Here is a 19,177-nt window from a genome sequence, read left to right as displayed (position 1 = left end):
TTCAAATAATCCTAATGATGACCAACAAAGCCACTCTGTATGCTGGAATAGATCAGAAAATATTTTTCGCTGTGAAGATGAGTTTGAAAGAAAAATCGTAGAATCACGGGAAATCCTACTGAACCCGGTCCACTTAAATAATAATTTAAGTTATAACATCCCAGATAGCCATGCTGCAGTTATTCAATATTGGCGTTCACGTGAACTTGCACGCACAATTGCAACAAACAATGGCACGCCAGTTGGAACAACTTGAAAAATACAACGTTTTTATGTATCGATTATGTGAGGCAATTTGTACCTGTAATTTCCAGTTTGTTTATTTAAATAATTCAATGTTTATTAGTATTCCTTTCCTTTATAAATACCTGAAGAAGGCTGCTATATGCCGAAACTAGTAGTATTTATCATTAAAATCTTTATATGTTATCTCGGTCTTGGAGTCATTAAATCTATTTTTTGAAATATATATATATATATATATATATATATATATTAAAAGGATTTACACCCTCTATCCAAAAAAAAAAAAAAAAAGAAAAAGAAACCGAACTTTTCAGAAATAGAAGAAACTAGTGGCGCCACCTGTTGTATCTTTTTGTTGTCGAAAGCAGCAACTTTCCTTAGTGTTGTGTCAACTGTTTATGACATTTGTTTCATTAGAAGCAGAGTTATAGTGCCAAGAGTGACAGTGTGTTTTGACAAATAGGCGTACATGCCGTACGCGACGAATTCTCGCTTCAATAGTTTCAAAACTTTGAGATAAAACTCACCACTGACTGTTTGGCCAGGTGGAACAAATTCTTTGTGGATAATGCCCTTGGAATCATAGAAACAAATCAGCACAGTCTTTATTTTTGACTTCTCCAAGTGACTTTTTTTCGGATGCCCCTCTTCTGGTGGTCTCCACTCAGTACTCTAGCACTTTGTTTCAGGCTCGTACTCAAAACACCACATTTCGTCACCAGTAACAATCATTTCAAGGAAGTTTGAGCCCTTACGAGCGGTTTTAATGAGGTCTTTGCAGTGTTCAATTCGATACATTTTTTTGGTTGTCGGTCAACTTATGGGGAGCAAATTGCGAATGCGAATTCAATTTACGAAGGCTCAAGCTCTCGGTCAAAATGTTGTGCACAGTTGATTTTGGAATCCTCAATTCATCTTTAAATCAATCTCGATGAAATCACGCACTTTTTGGATGTTAACTTCGCTCAGTCCAGTTTTTGGATGTCCCTGCTTTTCGTCGTCCTCAAGCGTCTCACGATCACTTGAAATCACTTGTAAACTTGAGTACGGGATAAGCATTCATCACTGTATGCTTTTTGAAGCATTTGATGCATTTCGGTAAAACTTTTACCAAGTTAAACACAAAAGTTAATCGCAGCTCTCTGTTTGAAACTCATTTTCCGACCGTTCATCAAAACACACTGTCACTCTTGGCACTATAACTCTGCTTCTAATGAAACAAATGTCATAAACAGTTGACACAACACTAATGAAAGTTGCCGCTTTCGACAACAAAAAGATACAATAGGTGGCGCCACTAGTTTCTTCTATTTTCGAAAAGTTCGGTTTCCTTTTTTGGACAGAGGGTGTATTTATACTACATGCACATCACAATAATTTATGCAAAGTTTAAAGTAGTATTAATTTGTATAAAAGATCATGAACCAAAAACAGAATAAGGATAAATTTTTATTAAATTTCATAATATTGATATTTACCTCATCGTTCATTGCCTTTATAAGAAAAATAGTTGGCTCCCACTGATTAACTCTCATATAAAAAGCTGTAAGGCAACTGCCATGTTCATTCGTAGAGTAAATAACTTCAGGTTGCAACATTGTAATTCTTGATGGCAGCCATCCCCATACTACTGTTATCTAGTTCAATATTAAAACAACAATTTTTAGGTTAACATTACAGGAACAATTACAAGATTATTATTATATTATTATACAGTATCTCCATAATGAGTCCAGAGACTCATTATGGGAGACCCAAACTAACATACACACAAAACCTAACATAAAATCTTAAACTCATTCACTCTCAGGAAAGACTCGCAAGTAATTTTGAAATTCATTCCACTCATTTACCACTCTCCATGCAAAAAATGTGGTCTGCACAGTCCTATTAACCATACTCTTATATAACTTCCATGGATGGCCCCCAGTTCTCTGACTACTTGTCATATATTGAAAAATTTCCTTTGCATTGATTTTATAAATCCTCTTTAATATCTTAAAAATTTCTATTGCCTATCAACTAAACTTTGTAACCCACAAACTTTCAACTTATCTTCATAGGGAGCATTCCACAGACTGTCACCAGCTTAGTCACTTGTCCCTGAATCTTCTCCACCATCTCCTGGTCCCCAAGAAATCCAGGTAACCAAATTTGTGCAGTAGTCAAGATGGGGCGGAATCATGGCTTTATAAAGAGGAATAATAATTTCTCTATCTCTACTTGTTAGCATGTTTTTCAACATCCAAGTAATCCTTTGAGCCATTTTTACAAACTTCTGCAATATGTCCTCTGAGATTCAACTCACTCTCTGTCCACCATTATCCCCAACTCTCATCAATCATTATCAATTTATTTAAATAAAACTTTGGATATGATGTACTTGCTATTTGGGCACATGGTCCAGACACATTTGATACACTCTTAGTGCATTTAAATAGCCAACACCCAAATATCCGCTTTACAATGGAACTGGAAATTAATGACTGTCTGCCTTTCCTGGATACACTAATCACACCTCTTCCAGATGGCTCCTTATCATTCTTGGTTTGTAGAAAACCCACACATACAGGGAGATATTTACACAAACAATCACACCATCACCCATCTCAACAATATAGTGTCCTAAAAACACTAACCCACAGAGCTAAAGTGATTTGTTCCAATGAAATTGCTCTCACTGCTGAACTCACTCACTTACATCACACCTTCTTGGCCAATGGCTATAATCTCCATAAGATAGACAAAATACTAAATGCTCCCCAGAAATCCCCCTCCCCACTGTCTACCACAGAAGACAACAAAACTGTCACCATTAAACCTCATACATTAAAGGCACATTTGAAAAGATATCTAGAGTGCTTAATAAACATCGACTACGCACCGTATTTAAACCGTATGTCAAATTCGCAACTCTCATCCATTCACCCAAGGACAGAATCTCTCCTTTATTAAATCCAGGAGTCTATGAAGTGCCCTGTTCATGTGATCGAGCTTACTATGGATAGACAGGAAGAACTGTAGACATTCGCCTCAGCGAACATAAAAAAACACATCCGGCACTATTGCTATGGCAAGTCAGGTCTAGCAGACCATGCTTTAGATACCCCTGCACACAGGATCAATTGGAAAAAAACAAAAGTGCTGCACAGAAGTTTTTATAAGTCAGAGAAGTTGTTTCTGGAATCAACAAAGCCTTGAGACATACTCCAAACCTCAACAAGTATGGCTGAATAAATTTGCCAAAGATTTGGGAGACAGTCATCTTAAGACTAAATTAATGCCTGCTTTCTCTCTCTGTTTTTTTTTTCCCCCTTCAACTTAAATGTTGCCTAATTAGGACTTTAGTCTTTGATTTGTATGTTACAATTGTTCAAACTAGTCCCACTGTTACACCAGATTGTTGTTGTCTTGTGTACCGTGACATTTTTGTGCTCTGAAGATGCTGGATAGAATACCATGAAATATCAGCAATAAGTTAATAAATAGTTATTTTCTTATCAGTCTGTTGTGTTCTCATCTGTTAAAATTAATCAACATTTTGTAATAGTTTTTCATGTGATATTCGGTAAAATGCCTTTGCAAAGTCCAACAATATCATGGTGTAGCCATTTCCTTTATCCAGTGCTGTAACTTTATTATAAATTGTGAATAATTTTTTAATATACAATGGTTTGAAAATAATTGATTATTGCATTTTTTTATTTTAATTTTTTAAACATGATTTGTTTTAATTCTGAAACTACATTTTAGAGTCTTATCTTATCCAGTGGCTTTAACAGGCCTTTAAGAGCCCATAACCTTCCAAGCATGCTTGGATTTCATAACCAAAATACAAGGATAAGATGGTCAGCCCTATGCCTCTAAGTATTCATGACTAATCCATGTGTGTTCACGGGGCCAGTTTGCCTGTTTGTGGGCGGGAAAACCCTGCTGTCTACATCCAAGACCAGCTAACTTGGCAATGTCCAAGAAAGATCCTTAAGCTCCTCACATTGGCGATGGAAATTGAACCCAGGACACTCCTTTCCCAGGCATATGGTTGCGAAGCACATAGCCATTCGGCTAACCATGCAGACACATTTTAGAGTGGTCCATTTAAATTATGCTAAGTTCAAAATGGCACCAAAATTCAGGTGAAATGTTTGTTTTTAATTTCATTCTAACTTTTGATATTAAATGTTATGTTCTGTTTTCAATTTTAGAAGAAAACTCATTCATTTTAAACACTGTATTTTGCATGTAGCTACCAGAAAATCCTTTGAAAAGAAAGCAACATGACTAGGTCTATGTTTATTTGATGTCAAAAAAGTTTCAGATGATCACGATGAAGTTTTTTTGTATGTTTTCTCACTGCTTTTTGTTTAGGATTTAAACTTTTCTAATGATCTTATAAAATTGATTTTGTGTTGTGTGTGTGTGAAAGAGAGAGAGAGAGATGGGACTCAACTACATCACCTTCCAATGCTGCATAAATACTGAAATATAACTAAAATTATTTTTAGTATCAGAATTTTGATCCTTTTTAAATTCACGAGTCTTTTTTTTTATTTTTTTAGTAGCATCATATTGATACTATTAATTGAGAAAAAGAAAACTCTCTTTGTGGAAAACTAAAGGATCTGGAAAGGTAAAAATAGGTGAACATGAAGCAGTTGTTTATACAGATATGCCTTGTGTCTAGATTTGTAAATAAAATAAATTTATTAACCATACAACTGAAATGAAGACTTTTATTAACCAAATAAAATCATTAAAAAATGAATGGTAAATGAAAGTGGCAATACAACTTTAAAATTTACATGCAGTTGCTGTAGCTCTCACTATAACAAGCCATTAAAAATTCCTGATCAAAGCTCAACAGCAGAAATTCACTATTCACTATATAACATGCTATAGATTGGGGGGGGGGGGGTCACAGAAAGATAGATATGGAGGTCATGCATTGGTAGATTAGCACAATCAGTGGCGTAAAGCAATTATTATAGAGAATTCAGCTATGGGAACAGATGGAAATGAAAGTGATGTAGTTATTAGAGGATAATTATCTGAAACAGTATGTGATGCAAGGGACCTAGAGTTTGAGAGTGCTGGATCTGGAAACAGCATCAAAAATGTACCCATAAGGCAGCCATTCTCCCTCTGACTGGCAGGAGAGTGGAATAAGAAGCTATAAGGGAAGAATATCAATAATAAATGGGCAATGGTTGGGGGTTGTTTGAAATAAGCAGTATCGGATTACTCAAGATGTGTTTGTGGTGGGGGGGTGGGTTGTGCAGTTTACACACCTTCCTTCCATGGAGGTCTCAGAAATTGCATTTACTCCTCAATAGTGCCAATGATTGGTTAACTGAACTGTCACTTTATATATAGTTTTGCTCATTAATTTCTTGTATTTTTCCCCACACACTAAATAAATAAATAAGACAAAGAAAAATTTTCAATACATAATAAGTAGGGAGAGAGCAGGGGGGGGGTTATCCCTGGAAGTTGTGTAAGATTGTGGCCAGTAAGAGTGTGAGGGCTACATTTTTTGCTTGGAGAGTGGTGAATGATACAGATTGCTAGAGGTGGTTGTGAGTGTTCTGACAGGGAATAAATTTAAGGAGATATGATAGGTATTGTGTGAATAACAGTTAGTGTAGGCATGCCATGATCAGTCTTCTGACTTCATGGAGATACCCAATGTAGTAGTTCCTAGGGATCTCTGAATCTGAGTCTTCACCCATCTGTAAACAATTACATATGTAATTGTTTACAGATGGGTGAAGTGTCCCTCCTGTAGTCTATTCAACAATATCATTAACATAAACACTGAATAGTAATTCCCCCCCCACCTCCTACCCCAGTAATATAAATCCCAGTAGCTACTATCCTCTTCTTTTGTACTATTTCTCCATACACAATATATATCATTTATATATTCCTACCCAAAAAAGTTTACAAAAGTCTAGTACATTAGTATATGTGGATGAGATTATTATTTTTTAGCTTTGTTTTAAATTTATTTTTACATAACCTAAAAACCCTGCTTTACAGATCAAATCAAACATGGAACACTGTTTTTCAAGCCACTTCAGGTCTTCTAATAAGCAGAGATGGTAGTCTCAGAACAGGCAATAAAATTCATCTCCCACCAAAAGATATTCATCTTTAGAATAGTGAGATTCAAATTCACAGCTGACTGGGTGAAATCCAGATAAATATCCACTCAAACCATTCAGACCAGCAAATTTACACGCAAACCTAAGCACAATATATATCCTTAAGAGAGAAAGGGACCAGTCATTACACCAAATTTTACTGAATCTAACCATGATTAACCATGAGTTTGAAAATAGTAGTAGTGGTGCCATTTCCAGTTAGTAGAACTTTGGTCACTCCTGCTCTCATGGAATCTTACAAACAATACTCATGAACAGACTATTTACTTTGGACAATCTGGCAATTTTTTGACTGTTAAGCTGACCTAGATGCATGTGAATAAGTCCTTTACTCTCCAATGAAAAGGTTGCAAGTTTGAGTGTGAATGTTTGTAAATGGCTCTTAGTGAAAGATGAATTTCATCACCTGTTTACTGGAGGCTTGAAAAAATTCCACATTTGGTCTCTAGAACAAAGTTTCTTCAGTACCAAACCTTCACCCTAGAGTAGAGTATGATAGGCATGCACTCTAGTATCGATGAATTTTCACAACAAAATCAGCAGTAAATATGTGCAGAAGTGTGGGGGGGGGGGGAAGAGAGATAGAGAGAACATGATTATGTAGTGATTACAGTCAATGAAGCAAGAGACATGCATGATCCCAAAAAACAGTACAAGCCAAAATTTGGTTAATGGGTTATATTCATTTATTTTTATTATTTCTATTTTTATTGTGGTAAACTAAAATACATCTACCAGGTGGTAGACGGTTTTCACTACATAGTGTCAAAATCACACCCTGCTTACTGGAGGTATGAGGTGGATTGAAGAAGTTATGTTTAGGCTCTCAAGGTCCAAACATGGTAATCAAGGTTTCCAGATTATCTATTTTTTTTTTTCTGGAGGGAGAAGAGATGCACATTCCAATTATATACAGTTGATTATTGTTAATGCGATACAGTTAGGTTGACATTCTTTACACTGAAAAATTTCTTTACCATTACTCTATAAAATGCATTTAGGAACTTATATCCCCCCCTCTTTTATACCTATCAGCTAAATTTACTAACCAACAAGCATTTTCAGTCTGTAGACAAGGAGCACTTTTCAGACCAGTACCATCTTGGACACTTGCCTATGGATCCTCTCCATCACTTCCACATCTCCAAGAAACTGAAACAACTAAATCTGTCCATAGTCCAGATGGGGTCACATTAAAGAGAAACAATAAGCTAAATAAGCTAATATCCTTTTGCAAAATATTCTCTGAAGTTCAAACTCCATGTTCACTACATCCTAAATCCATGCCTTATCAATTTCCTGCAGTGCAATCCCATCAATACAAGTATAATACACAGCATGCAATGTCTTCAGCCCAAACTGAATATTACACTTTGCCACAATAAACTGGTAATTGTTATCCTTTGTTCGCACAGTCAGTCTATTGAAATCATCCTGTCAGACATCTATATCATCTTTATTAACTTTTATTATTAGCCTTCCCCATTTTAGCATCAGCTAGATATTACTCTCAAAGCTTTCCAATATGATTACATATACAAATTAAATAACAATGGCCCATGTACAGAACTCTCTAGCTCACCAGCAATCACTTGCTTTCTCTATTTTTCAACTCCACCATATATTTCTGATGTATGTTATCAGCCACTCTCTTACTCATGTCACTAGCTACATGTCCATCTCTTATTTGCTCCAATTTGCATAACAGGATTTTTGCAGTATCCTATCAAACACCATTGCAAAGTCCAGCAATATCTTGGTGTAGCCATTTTCCTTATCTGACTCGGCTGTCATTTTATTGGAGAAAGTGAGTAAATAACTAAGACAAGACCTCACCTTCAACAAAGCTGTGCTGTTCAGCATAGAGTATCACATTCCTATTCATCCATTCCTAAATTCTGCAATTAACTAACTTTTCCAATATCTTAACCACCACTCCAGAGATATTCATCATCAACAGCTTTATTCAGTCCACTGGTCGATGAATGTCCTCCATTTTGACCAATCATCATAAGTAACATCTTTTTATTTCATTATCCCATTTTAATTCTGATCCATCTGATTTCCAATAACCAGTCCTTGGTGTCTATTCTGTTCTCCTTGTCCATCTGTTGTCAGATATTCTCATTACATGTCCTGCCCTGTGCCATTTGTTGTCTTTGATTACTAATGCAATGTCCATTACTTTTGTTTGCTTCCTTATCCAAGTATTATTCTTTTTATTTAACTATGTTATCACAAAAATACCTCTTTCCATGTTTTGTTGCGATGTTTTTAGTTGGACTCCAGGTTTTACTACCATAGATGATTGTTGGGACTACAAACTGGCTATAGATCTTTCTTTTTAGTCAGTCTGGTAAATTGCTTTAAAACATATCTCTATATAATGGTTAAAAACTTGTCCAGTCATGAAGTTACTTAATGCACAAACTTTGTTTGCTTACACTTGGATAAAGGATGAAGTCAAGAATATAATTTCTTGGCATCTTTAATTTAAATTCTACTTAAGTGGCCATACCACCTGAGATTAGCTCTGCTAACACATTCCTGAATGCTACAATGTCAAGTTCTTTCTTGACATTTTTAATATGATACTGCCATTGATGCCACCTGTTCAGTCCCCCAATCTTTCTCAGGACTTTCATATCTGTGGTCTCTAGTCTTTGAACAAGAGTTTTATTTCTAGCCCAGCTCTTAGATACAAGTTAAAATTGATTTGAACAATATCTTGTATACAGCTAGTCTAGTATTTTAACTAAGCTCTCTCTTATTCCACATAAATTTATTCAGTTGACTCTGCTAATTCTGTTATCTATTTCCAAATTTAATTTGCCATCTTCACTAAATATTGTACCTAAATAGCTGAAATGTTTTACTTGTTTGATAGATTTTCCATTCAGGATGCAGTTGATGTTTTCAATGTTTCCTGCCTATTTTCATTGTTTTTGTTCTTTTTAATTCTGATTTTCACACCAAATTTATTACAGCAGTCATTCAATTTAGTTAGGGAATTGTGCAGACTTGTCCTGGATATGGTGGAGATAGAGTTGTAGAGTAGGTGCCCTCCCTCGATGAGTCTTTGTACTCCCTGGAGATGTCTGGTAATAATAATAATAATATCATCTTCATAAAGTAAAGAGCTAAGATTCATCTCCAATTTTAATAGAAGGTTTAATACTGCTTTCATTCATAATGTGATCCAAAAAGATGATGAATAACAGTGGAGATAATGTACACTCTTGTCACACACCTGACCTAACATCAAACCATCTTCCTGTACCTCCTTCAATTCTAACTGCTGATTTACAACTTAAATATAGACTATGTATTGCTTGATATAATGCCCCATTAACTGGAGTGTTTTGAAGAGCTTTCCTCTTTGCACCTTGTCATATTCCCATGATTTCTCAACTATTTGTCTTAAAGTGAAAATCTGACACTGACAACTTCTTTTTGGCCTGAACCCAGCTTGTTCTTCTCCAAGCTTTATCTTCCACAATTTTTCTTAGCCATTTCTCAAGAATACTTGCATAAATCTTACTAGGAAAAAGGGAAATAAATTTAGTTTTATTTCCCTTTCTATAGATGGGTACTATGAGTACTCTACTCCAATTATCTGAAATTCAACCCTCTCACCAGGCCTTCTGAATTATGCAGTATAGCCACAGCAAAACTTTTATACCTCCATATTTTAGCATTTCTGATCAAATATCATCTACTCCAGCTGCCGTTCTACATTTAAGGTTTGTGATAGCTTTTTTCTACTTCAAGTACAGATATATATTCCAGATGGCATTCCTGTTGAGTGTTTTTACGACCATGCTGTCACTGCTTGTTTCATTTGGCAATCTTTTAAAGTAATTACTCCATACATTAAGAATATCTTTATCTTCAGTTTTTATATCCCCTTTGTCATCTCTAATTCTTTTTACAGTACTCTTCCCCCCATTTCTGAGCTTTTTTGATAGCCTTCAGAATATTTTACACCTTCCTGATATTTATTTTCTTTGTTCTTACCAAAGTCTTCCCATGACTGTTGTTTAGTTAATTTTGCACAATGCTTTGCTTTCTTACATTTTTCTCTGTATTCCCTAAGAGCACAAGCAGACTTACTTGTTAGGAACTTTCGATATGCCTTCTCGACTGCCTCTTTAACTTCCTGAGTCCACTATGGAGTTCTGATTTTTCTATTTTACCTCACAACATGCCTCTCTCTCTCTCGCTGAATCAATCAAAGTTTTCTTTAGGGTTTGCCACTGAATCTCCAAGGTTTGGTTCTTGTTTTCAAATTATTTCAGTTTTTCTTGAATAATGTTTGTGTATTTGAGTCTACAGTTCACATCTGATAGCTGTTCAAACTTTGATTCATTTCAAAACTTTCTTAAACACCATTCTTTTCAATATGAAGTTCAATTTTATTCTATTCAACACTAAATGGTGATCACTTCCTATTTCAAATCCTCTGTATACTCGTGTCCTGTACTAGTGGGAAAACATCACTGTCAACAATAACACAGTCAATGAGACTTCTTATTCCTTGTATCTTCTCTCCATGTGAATTTGTGCATTTTTATGTTGGAACATGGTGTTAGTAATAACTAGTCCATGTCCTGAGCAGAAATCTAGCAGGTACTCACCATTATTATAAGCTTTGCTCTTTTCTCCAAATTATCCCAAAACATTCTTATATGTCTAGTAATCATTTCCTACTCTGCTGTTTAGATCTCCAACAAGGACCAACTTTTCCTTTATTGTTGTGTCAGCTGCTCTAATGTCTCAAAAAATTCCTCCACTGTTTCCTTAGTAGAACCTTCTGTGAGGCCATAAGCACAAAGAAATCTCATTGTCCGGTTCCCCATTCTGATATTAGCCAACATCACTCTACTTGATATTGCCTGCCATTCCAGAAGATTATTCTCATATTTGTTATTGCCTGAATATAACATCTTGTATTTATGGCTTCAAAAGATCTCACCTGTTTTTGTCTTCTTTGTTTCAGTAACACCTATTATGTCAATCTGGTACTTATCCAATTCTTCTGCTAATTCCATTTCTTTTCCATTGATGAAGATTTCCAGAGATCAATATTGGCACCATCAAACATAAGAAGCATCAATAAAATAATATAATAATATGTACCAAATATTGAAAAACACTGGGAAAAAACAAACATAAAACATACCTGTTCTGCATCTAAGATATCAGATTTGAATTTTCCTAAGGGTACAATTCCCATAGACTTGGTTCTACCTTTTGTATCTGGTGATATTCTTTTCTATAAAAATAAAAATATATAAAATAATTAATTAATACTAATGAAGCAGGCCACAAATGCACAGGTGAAGTAATAGCCTCTATGTGTCAATCTCAAAGTCATTCATTTGGTTTGTTTTCCATGAAGAGACACTAGAAAAGAAGCCAGTGCTACCACTTTAATTAAAAGTATATCTTCCTAAGTATTTTTCTTCTCTCCTAGCATCTGACCTTAAATTGTTTTTTGCAATCTCATGCATTTTAAAGGTCAGCAGTAGCTACTACAAGAGAACAACGTGACTACAGATGGAAGAATTAGTAACCAGACTTCAGTTTTGTGATTATACTGTTTAATGATATCACTTAACTTACTGTGATTCAGAAAATGTCAAAAACCATGGATTAGCAAATTAGCTCTGGAATCCAGAGCTAATTTGCTAATGATGTCCTTCAAGGATGTTCAATTATTGGGAGGAGAAACCTGCTAATTTGCAGCTTTCTAAAGCTTAAAAAAATAACTTTGATCTGGCAGGCAGTCTGAAGACAGTTTTCTGCTGTTCTTCAGGGAGAACAGCATCATGGAATACTGTAGAGTTCAAATTTGCAGAATGGGGAAAGAGCACGGCTATCTTTGCCTTTCTCCCACAGGGGAAAAAAAAAAAAGAAATCACCAAAACATTTCATACAGAATGGCTGTAACATTATGCATGCTATCATCTGAACTGCAATAAAATGTACATTTATGCACAAGTTATAAACCAGCAAAATTTCTCACCAATATCTAAGAACAAAGAAGAAATATTTCCTCATATCAAATTTCTGCACACAATAATAAAATAAGGCATGCAGGACAGAATTAATGGTCTGTTTCAGTATAATATTATTGTTTAAGGACAACTGCCTGGAACTGAAAATCATCATATGGAATAATGATTTTTACTTGAAGATCAGATGACCAAGCCAGAACTGTAGTCCAAATAGGGTACAATAAGGCCTATGCCAGGAATAACCTCTTATGCCTGCTTGTCAATGAGTACTAGCTCTATATACACTGCATTCTAAATGCAACAACTTGCACTTAGTGCAAGGTTACCATTCTCTGTCTATTCAGTACCTCTTTTTTACCATTCATACTATTGTTAACATATAATCATTTGGTTTGAAGCATTAAATTCAACTGAAAAACCAGGATACTAAAATTCAAAAAAAACTATAAAAGTATAATTCTTTTACTCGTCTATAGGTCACATCAATTTGAACAATTTCAATCATATCTGGAATGTAGTTCTTTATGTTTCTGGGTCCCCCAGAGAAATTCAGCCTAATCAGCCTAAAATGAATGAACGAACACTGAAGGAGGGAGGACATCCTTTATAGACACCTCTGTCGATTGCATCATTCAACTGATTTTGATTAAATTTGAAATAGTTTTTTTCTTTCTTTTTCCTTTGCTTATGTGCTCATGAAAATTTCAAGCATTTCCAACCAAAGAGCTTTGTCTAAATTGATGAGCTATGGAAGATCACAATTAACATTCGTCTTTTTAATTTTTTAAGGAGAGTGATAATGTAACAGATTATTATTATATGGGCACCTCCATGGAGTCCGAAGACTCATGGCGGAAGACCCGATCTATCCACACAATCTATCATACCTCTCCTTAAACCATTAACAGAAAAAGCACTCGCACAACTGACTCTGGCAACCCATTACACTCATTCACAACTCTCCAAGCAAAAAAATCTAGTCCTTACACCCCTGACTAACCACACCTTTATTCAACTTCCAGGGATGACCCCTTGTTCTGGTCCCTCTAGCCAAGTGCCAAAACATTTCCCCTGTATCTATCCTATAAAACCCTTTAAGCAACTTAAATGTTTCTACCATATTCCCTCTCTTTCTCCTATCAACCAACTTCTGCAATACACACACCTCCAATCATTGGGAACATTCCACAGGCCACTCAACATATCAGTCCCTCGCCTCTGAATCCTCTCCATAGCTTCCTCATCTCCAAGAAACCCAGGGGACAAGACTTGATGTACTCTCTTGCTGTATACTCAATACAGCAAGAAAACATATTGCTAAGGTACCTTAGCAATATGTTCTATAAACTTTAACTCTCTGTCTACCACCACCACCACCACCCTTAAATCTCTAGCTTTATCTATTTCTTGGAGTACAGTGCCATCAATGTGATACATAGCTTGTAATCTATTTATCCCAAAATGAATAACTTTACATTTCTTGACATTACACTGTCACCAATTAACTTTTGCCCATGCTGACAGCCTATTTAAATTGTCATGCAACTCTCCACATCACTTTGAGTAACTATTACTCTACCTAATTTCACATCATCAGCAAACAACTGAATATTTCCTTTCAGGTTATTTATTATTATTATTATTAAACAAGACCTCATGGAGTCAAAGACTCATCTAGGAGGTCCTTTTATCTCACACACATCTCATCATACTGCGTCTTAAACACATTCAAACTCCTTGCAGACACCACACTCTCAGGCAAGGCATTCCAATCACTCACAACTCTGCACGAAAAAAACCTGCCTCTCACTCCCCTACTCACACCCTCTTTATACAGTTTCCAGGGATGATCTCTGGTTCTCCCCTGATCTCCCACTATTCTCTGTAGAACTTCTCCACCATTGATCCTATAACAACCCCTTACCAACTTCTAGGTCTCTATCATATATCCCCTCTTCCTTCTCTCCACTAGCCTCTGCAAATTACATCTTTTCAATCTTTCCTCATACTCGACATTCCAGAGGTCAGAAACTACCTTAGTCAGTCGCCTTTGGACCCTTTCCAACATCTCTTCATCCTTCTGAAAACCAGGTGACCAAATCTGGGCACAATAGTCCATGTGTGGCCTAATCAAAGCCTTATACAATGGAACAAGAATCTCCCTACTTCTACACGTCAGTGTCCTCCGCATCATTCCCAGAAGTCTTTGTGTTGTCTTCACAATTTTGGCGATATGTCCCCTAAATTTTAGATCCTTATCCACTATCACCCCAAGATCTCTTATTTCCTCCACTTCCAACAATATATTCTCACCAAGCATAAATTCTGCATCCCATCTTTGTTTTCCAAATTTTAAAACCTTACATTTTGCAACATTGAGCTCACATCCCCATTTGCTTGCCCAATCACTCAGTTTATTCAAGTCTTCTTGCAAGGCCACAACATCTTCACTACTCTTCATGGTTCGTCCCAACTTTGCATCATCTGCAAATAACTGAATATCTCCATCCAAATCTTCGCCAATATCATTAATATACAAGTTAAATAGTAATGGCCCTAAAACAGATCCCTGAGGCACTCCACTAGTGACTTTCCTTTTCCTGGATATTGTACCCCCATACACAACTTGTTGATACCTATCAGATAGCCAGTCTCCAATCCAATACACTAATCTAATATCCAACCCCATCTGCTCTAGTTTGACTGTCAACTTATCATGAGGTACTCTATCAAAAGCTTTTGCGAAATCCAAGTATATTACTGTGTATCCTTCTCCTCTGTCCAAGGAAGCAGTCACTTTATTGTAATAAGTAAGTAGATTACTAAAACATGACCTCCCTTTAGCAAATCCATGCTGTCCATCAAAGATTATACCATTGTTGTCAACCCAACTCTGGATCCTAGTTCTCACAAGCTTCTCTAACAACTTAACCACAACACCTGACACAGAGATAGGCCTATAGTTTGATGCTTGAGTTCGATCACCTCCTTTATGAAGTGGCACAATCTTGCCCTCCTTCCACTCTTTAGGGACTTGACCAAGTGCAAGACTCGTATTAAAAAAATATGTCAAAGCAGGTGTCAACTCTCTGGCACATTCCTTCAGAATACGCGGTGATATATTATCAAGTCCCATAGCCTTATTTACATCTAGTTTACTCAACTCCCTAAACACCTCTTGCTCACTTACAATCAGTCTCTCCTCCCCTTCATCAACTGCTCTTAATCTCTCCATGAAGTCACATTCACAAGATTGAAAGATCTTTATGAACTGCTCATTAAGTATCTCCACCATACATTCTGCAACAGCTGTCTTTATACCATTTCCTCCAATCAAAAATGTCATCCTTCCATAATCATTCTTTCTTTTGCTGGCTACATATCGAAAGAACTCCCTAGGATTCTTTTTGGCTTCATTAGCTAACTGCTGTTCATACCTCTCTTTAGCTACTCTCACCAACCAAGTCACCCTCCTTGCCTGGTCTTTGTAGACCTCATGAAATTGATTACTTCCACTTCTCTTATGCTGCCTCTGCAATGCCCTTTTTCTCTGTATTGCATGCTTAATCTCTTTATTCATCCATCTCACACCTACCTTATTTAACCTTCTCACCCATGGTATACATTTAGACATTGCATCTACTAAATATTTTTTGAAAATCCCCCAAGCTGCATTGATCTCTTTTCCAGCTAACTCCTCATTCCATGCTACACCTGCAAGCTGTCTCCTGAGCTCTTCATAATCACCCCCCCCCCTTGTAGTTCCACAGGGGTCCTTGCACTGCTGGCAACCACCCAAGTAATCACCTCATGGTCACTTTCACCAATTGGTGGATGATTTGATACCTCATTGATAATTACATCCTCTGATGAGATGACCAAATCCAAGACCCTTAATCCTCGTGTGCCCTCTGTTACATACTGTCTGAGGTAGTTATCCCTCAAAAACTCAAGAAACTCATTTTCTTTACTTCCAGTTGCTATCTCTTCATTCCAGTCTATATTGCCATAATTAAAATCACCCATAATGATCACCCTTTTCTTATTTGCTTGGCTTATTTGACTATACATTTCACTATCACCACCATCCACATTACCAGGTCTATAACAACATTCCACCAAGTATTTGATTCTATTCACCTCTATCTCACACCATACTGCCTCAAAACCACTGGCCCCATTTCCCTCTTGCATCTCTATCTTGTATGGACATAACTCTTTCTCTACCATCAAGAGCACTTCCCCACCCTTTTTATATCATACCTTTCCATCTCTATTCCTGTCAGGATGTCATCCTCATCTAACCATGTCTCACTTATTCCGACAATCTCTGGGTGCACAGACGCAATTAGTGCAACCATTTCATCCGCCTTGTTTCTTATACTTCTAGCATTGGTATACAAACACAACAACTCGTTTCTGGATCTACAGCTAGTTCCACTGATACCACTCACTCAATGTGATCTCTCCATGCTGGACTGGGGCCATTTCCCTTTCTGCTTCTTCATTTTAGAACCCTTTGAACCAATTCCGTCTGTTTCCTTTTGATCCCTGATCATCCCATTACTTTCCTGCCTACACATGCTCTCACCTCCTCTTGGAGCATCCACCTTTCTCATGCTGTGTATCCCTGTCCACCCTGAGCCTCCCCGTTTCCTGCTCCTCTTGCACACCCATTCTCTCATTTTCTATACTCATACCACTCATTTCCCCATTCATTTCCACTTCTTCAATCTCTCCTATCTTACTCTCCTGCTCTTCCACATCACTCCCCTCTCGATCTGATTCATTCTCTCTATTCACTTCTCCACTTTCTAGCAGCAGTCTCTCCAAGCGACTCACACCATAACCACTCAAATGCAGTCCATCGCTCCCATACAGCTCACTTCGTCCCTCAAACTCATTCCACACATTAACAAACTGTACTCTCATCTCCTCACACATTTCAGCCAGAATATCATTCATAATGGCTTGCATTTGAATGGTTACGGTGTAAGAAGACTTGAGAAAGTATTGCTGAATGTAGTGGATGTGCAAATTCAGGGAAACTAGATTTGTTAGGGGGGGGAGTAGAGATACAGTCCTTATGGAGGCAGTTGAATGTAAGAATGAATATAATATGCCAGAGCAAATAAGGACAACAAATCTGAGTGGGATAGTTAATATAAGGCATCAAGGTAGGGTTGGGGCTAATGGGGGTCTTAAATTCATGTACACTAATACTAGGAGTATTAGGAACAAGAAGGAAGAGTTTTTGGCCATGGTTGGCACTTCCAGACCACAGGTTATAGGTATTAGTGAAACATGGCTGACTGTAGATGATATAACTAGTGGGATTGAATGTGATGGGTATAGTGTGTTCAGGAATGACAGAGAGAATAAAATGGGGGGAGGAGTATTGTTGATGATAGCTGATGAGCTACAGCCAAGGAGAATAGAAGTTGAATTGCAGGATAGAGAAAAGAGCACATTTGAGGCCATTTGGTGTGAGATTGTGGCTAGCAGAACTAAATATACAATTGGGTGCTGCTATAGACCAGGTGATGGAAAAGATGGTGGTGACAGTATGCACAAGCAAATAGAAGAAATGGGTGGAAGGAGGGTGATTATTATGGGAGATTTCAACTATGGTCGCATTGATTGGAGTGAGGAGAGGACACACGGGAGGAAGGAACTGGATTTTATGCGGTTATTAAGGGATAACTATCTGCGACAGCATGTAATGGAAAATACTAGGGGTCAGAGAGTGCTTGACCTAGTAATTACATCTGAGGATTTGGCTGTAACAAATATGACCACATTGCCACCAATCGGTGAGAGTGATCATAGGGTCTTAACTTGGGAGGTGGCTAAAGGTGTAGAATTTTCAATTAAGACAGGGTACATGTGGAATTATCAGGCTGGAAAGTATGACAAGCTTGGGAGTTTGATTGGTTCAGTGCCATGGCATGTACAACTGCAAGGACTAGAAGTTGATAGTGCATGGGAGGTAGTTAAGAAGTGCTTGCATGAAGCAATGGCTGACTGTATACCTAGAGTCCGAATAATAAATCAAGTAGGGGTTAAATGGATGAATAACATCATTAAGCTTGAGTTGCAAAAAAAGAAACAACTATGGAGGGAATTTAAGGAGAAGGGTGACCGGCAGGCACATGAACGGTATAAAGCACAGGCCAGAAGGGTGACGAGTGTGGTAAGAAAAGCAAAAAAGGATTACGAAAGAACATTGGCCATGCAGGCTAAAGAGAATCCTAAACAGTTTTTTAGATATGTAGAAAGTAAAAGGAAAAATGTACATGGCAGATTGATTTTAAAGAATGCCGATGGTAGGGAGGTAACTGAATCAGTTGAGATAGTTGAGTTACTGAGTGAGCACTTTGCAAAAGTATATCATCCAGGTGGTGACATTGCAGAAACAAATAAACCAGTAGATTATACGGGAATTGTGGTTAATGAAGTGGAGGTGAGTAGTCTATTGCATAACCTCAATGTCAATACATCTGTGGGATTGGATGGTATACCAGCTCGTGTTGTACGAGATGCAGCTAAAGAATTGTCAGTACCCTTGACCATTTTGTTTAATTTGAGTCTCGGGTCTGGGTTAGTCCCGAGCGGGTGGAAAGAGGGGAAAATAGTTCCACTGCATAAAGGTGGTTCCAAGACTGCTGTAGTAAATTACCGACCGATTAGCATATCAGGAATCATTGTCAAGGTCTTAGAGAAAATAGTCAAGAGGAAAATACAAGA

General features: G+C 37.0%; 1 protein-coding gene across 3 annotated transcripts in view; it reads right to left on the bottom strand.

Moving 5' to 3' along the window:
* The window catches only part of sky (GTPase-activating protein skywalker), a 233,792-nt gene that overhangs the window by 36,311 nt on the left and 178,304 nt on the right, over positions 1–19,177 (bottom strand). For all 3 annotated transcript variants that reach the window (XM_090413407.1, XM_090413410.1, XM_090413408.1), the window contains 2 exons: positions 11,593–11,685; positions 1,725–1,883 (listed from right to left, as the gene is read on the bottom strand). In XM_090413407.1, coding sequence (XP_090269533.1) covers positions 1,725–1,883; positions 11,593–11,685 — 252 coding nt within the window. The remainder of the gene's footprint in view (positions 1–1,724; positions 1,884–11,592; positions 11,686–19,177) is intronic.

This window comes from Typopeltis vanoorti, chromosome 24 (genome assembly GCF_054136105.1).
Source record: "Typopeltis vanoorti isolate ZY-2024b chromosome 24, IOZ_Tvanoo_1.0, whole genome shotgun sequence".
NCBI lineage: Eukaryota > Metazoa > Arthropoda > Arachnida > Uropygi > Thelyphonidae > Typopeltis > Typopeltis vanoorti.
This window is presented reverse-complemented; position numbering and strand designations above follow the sequence as displayed.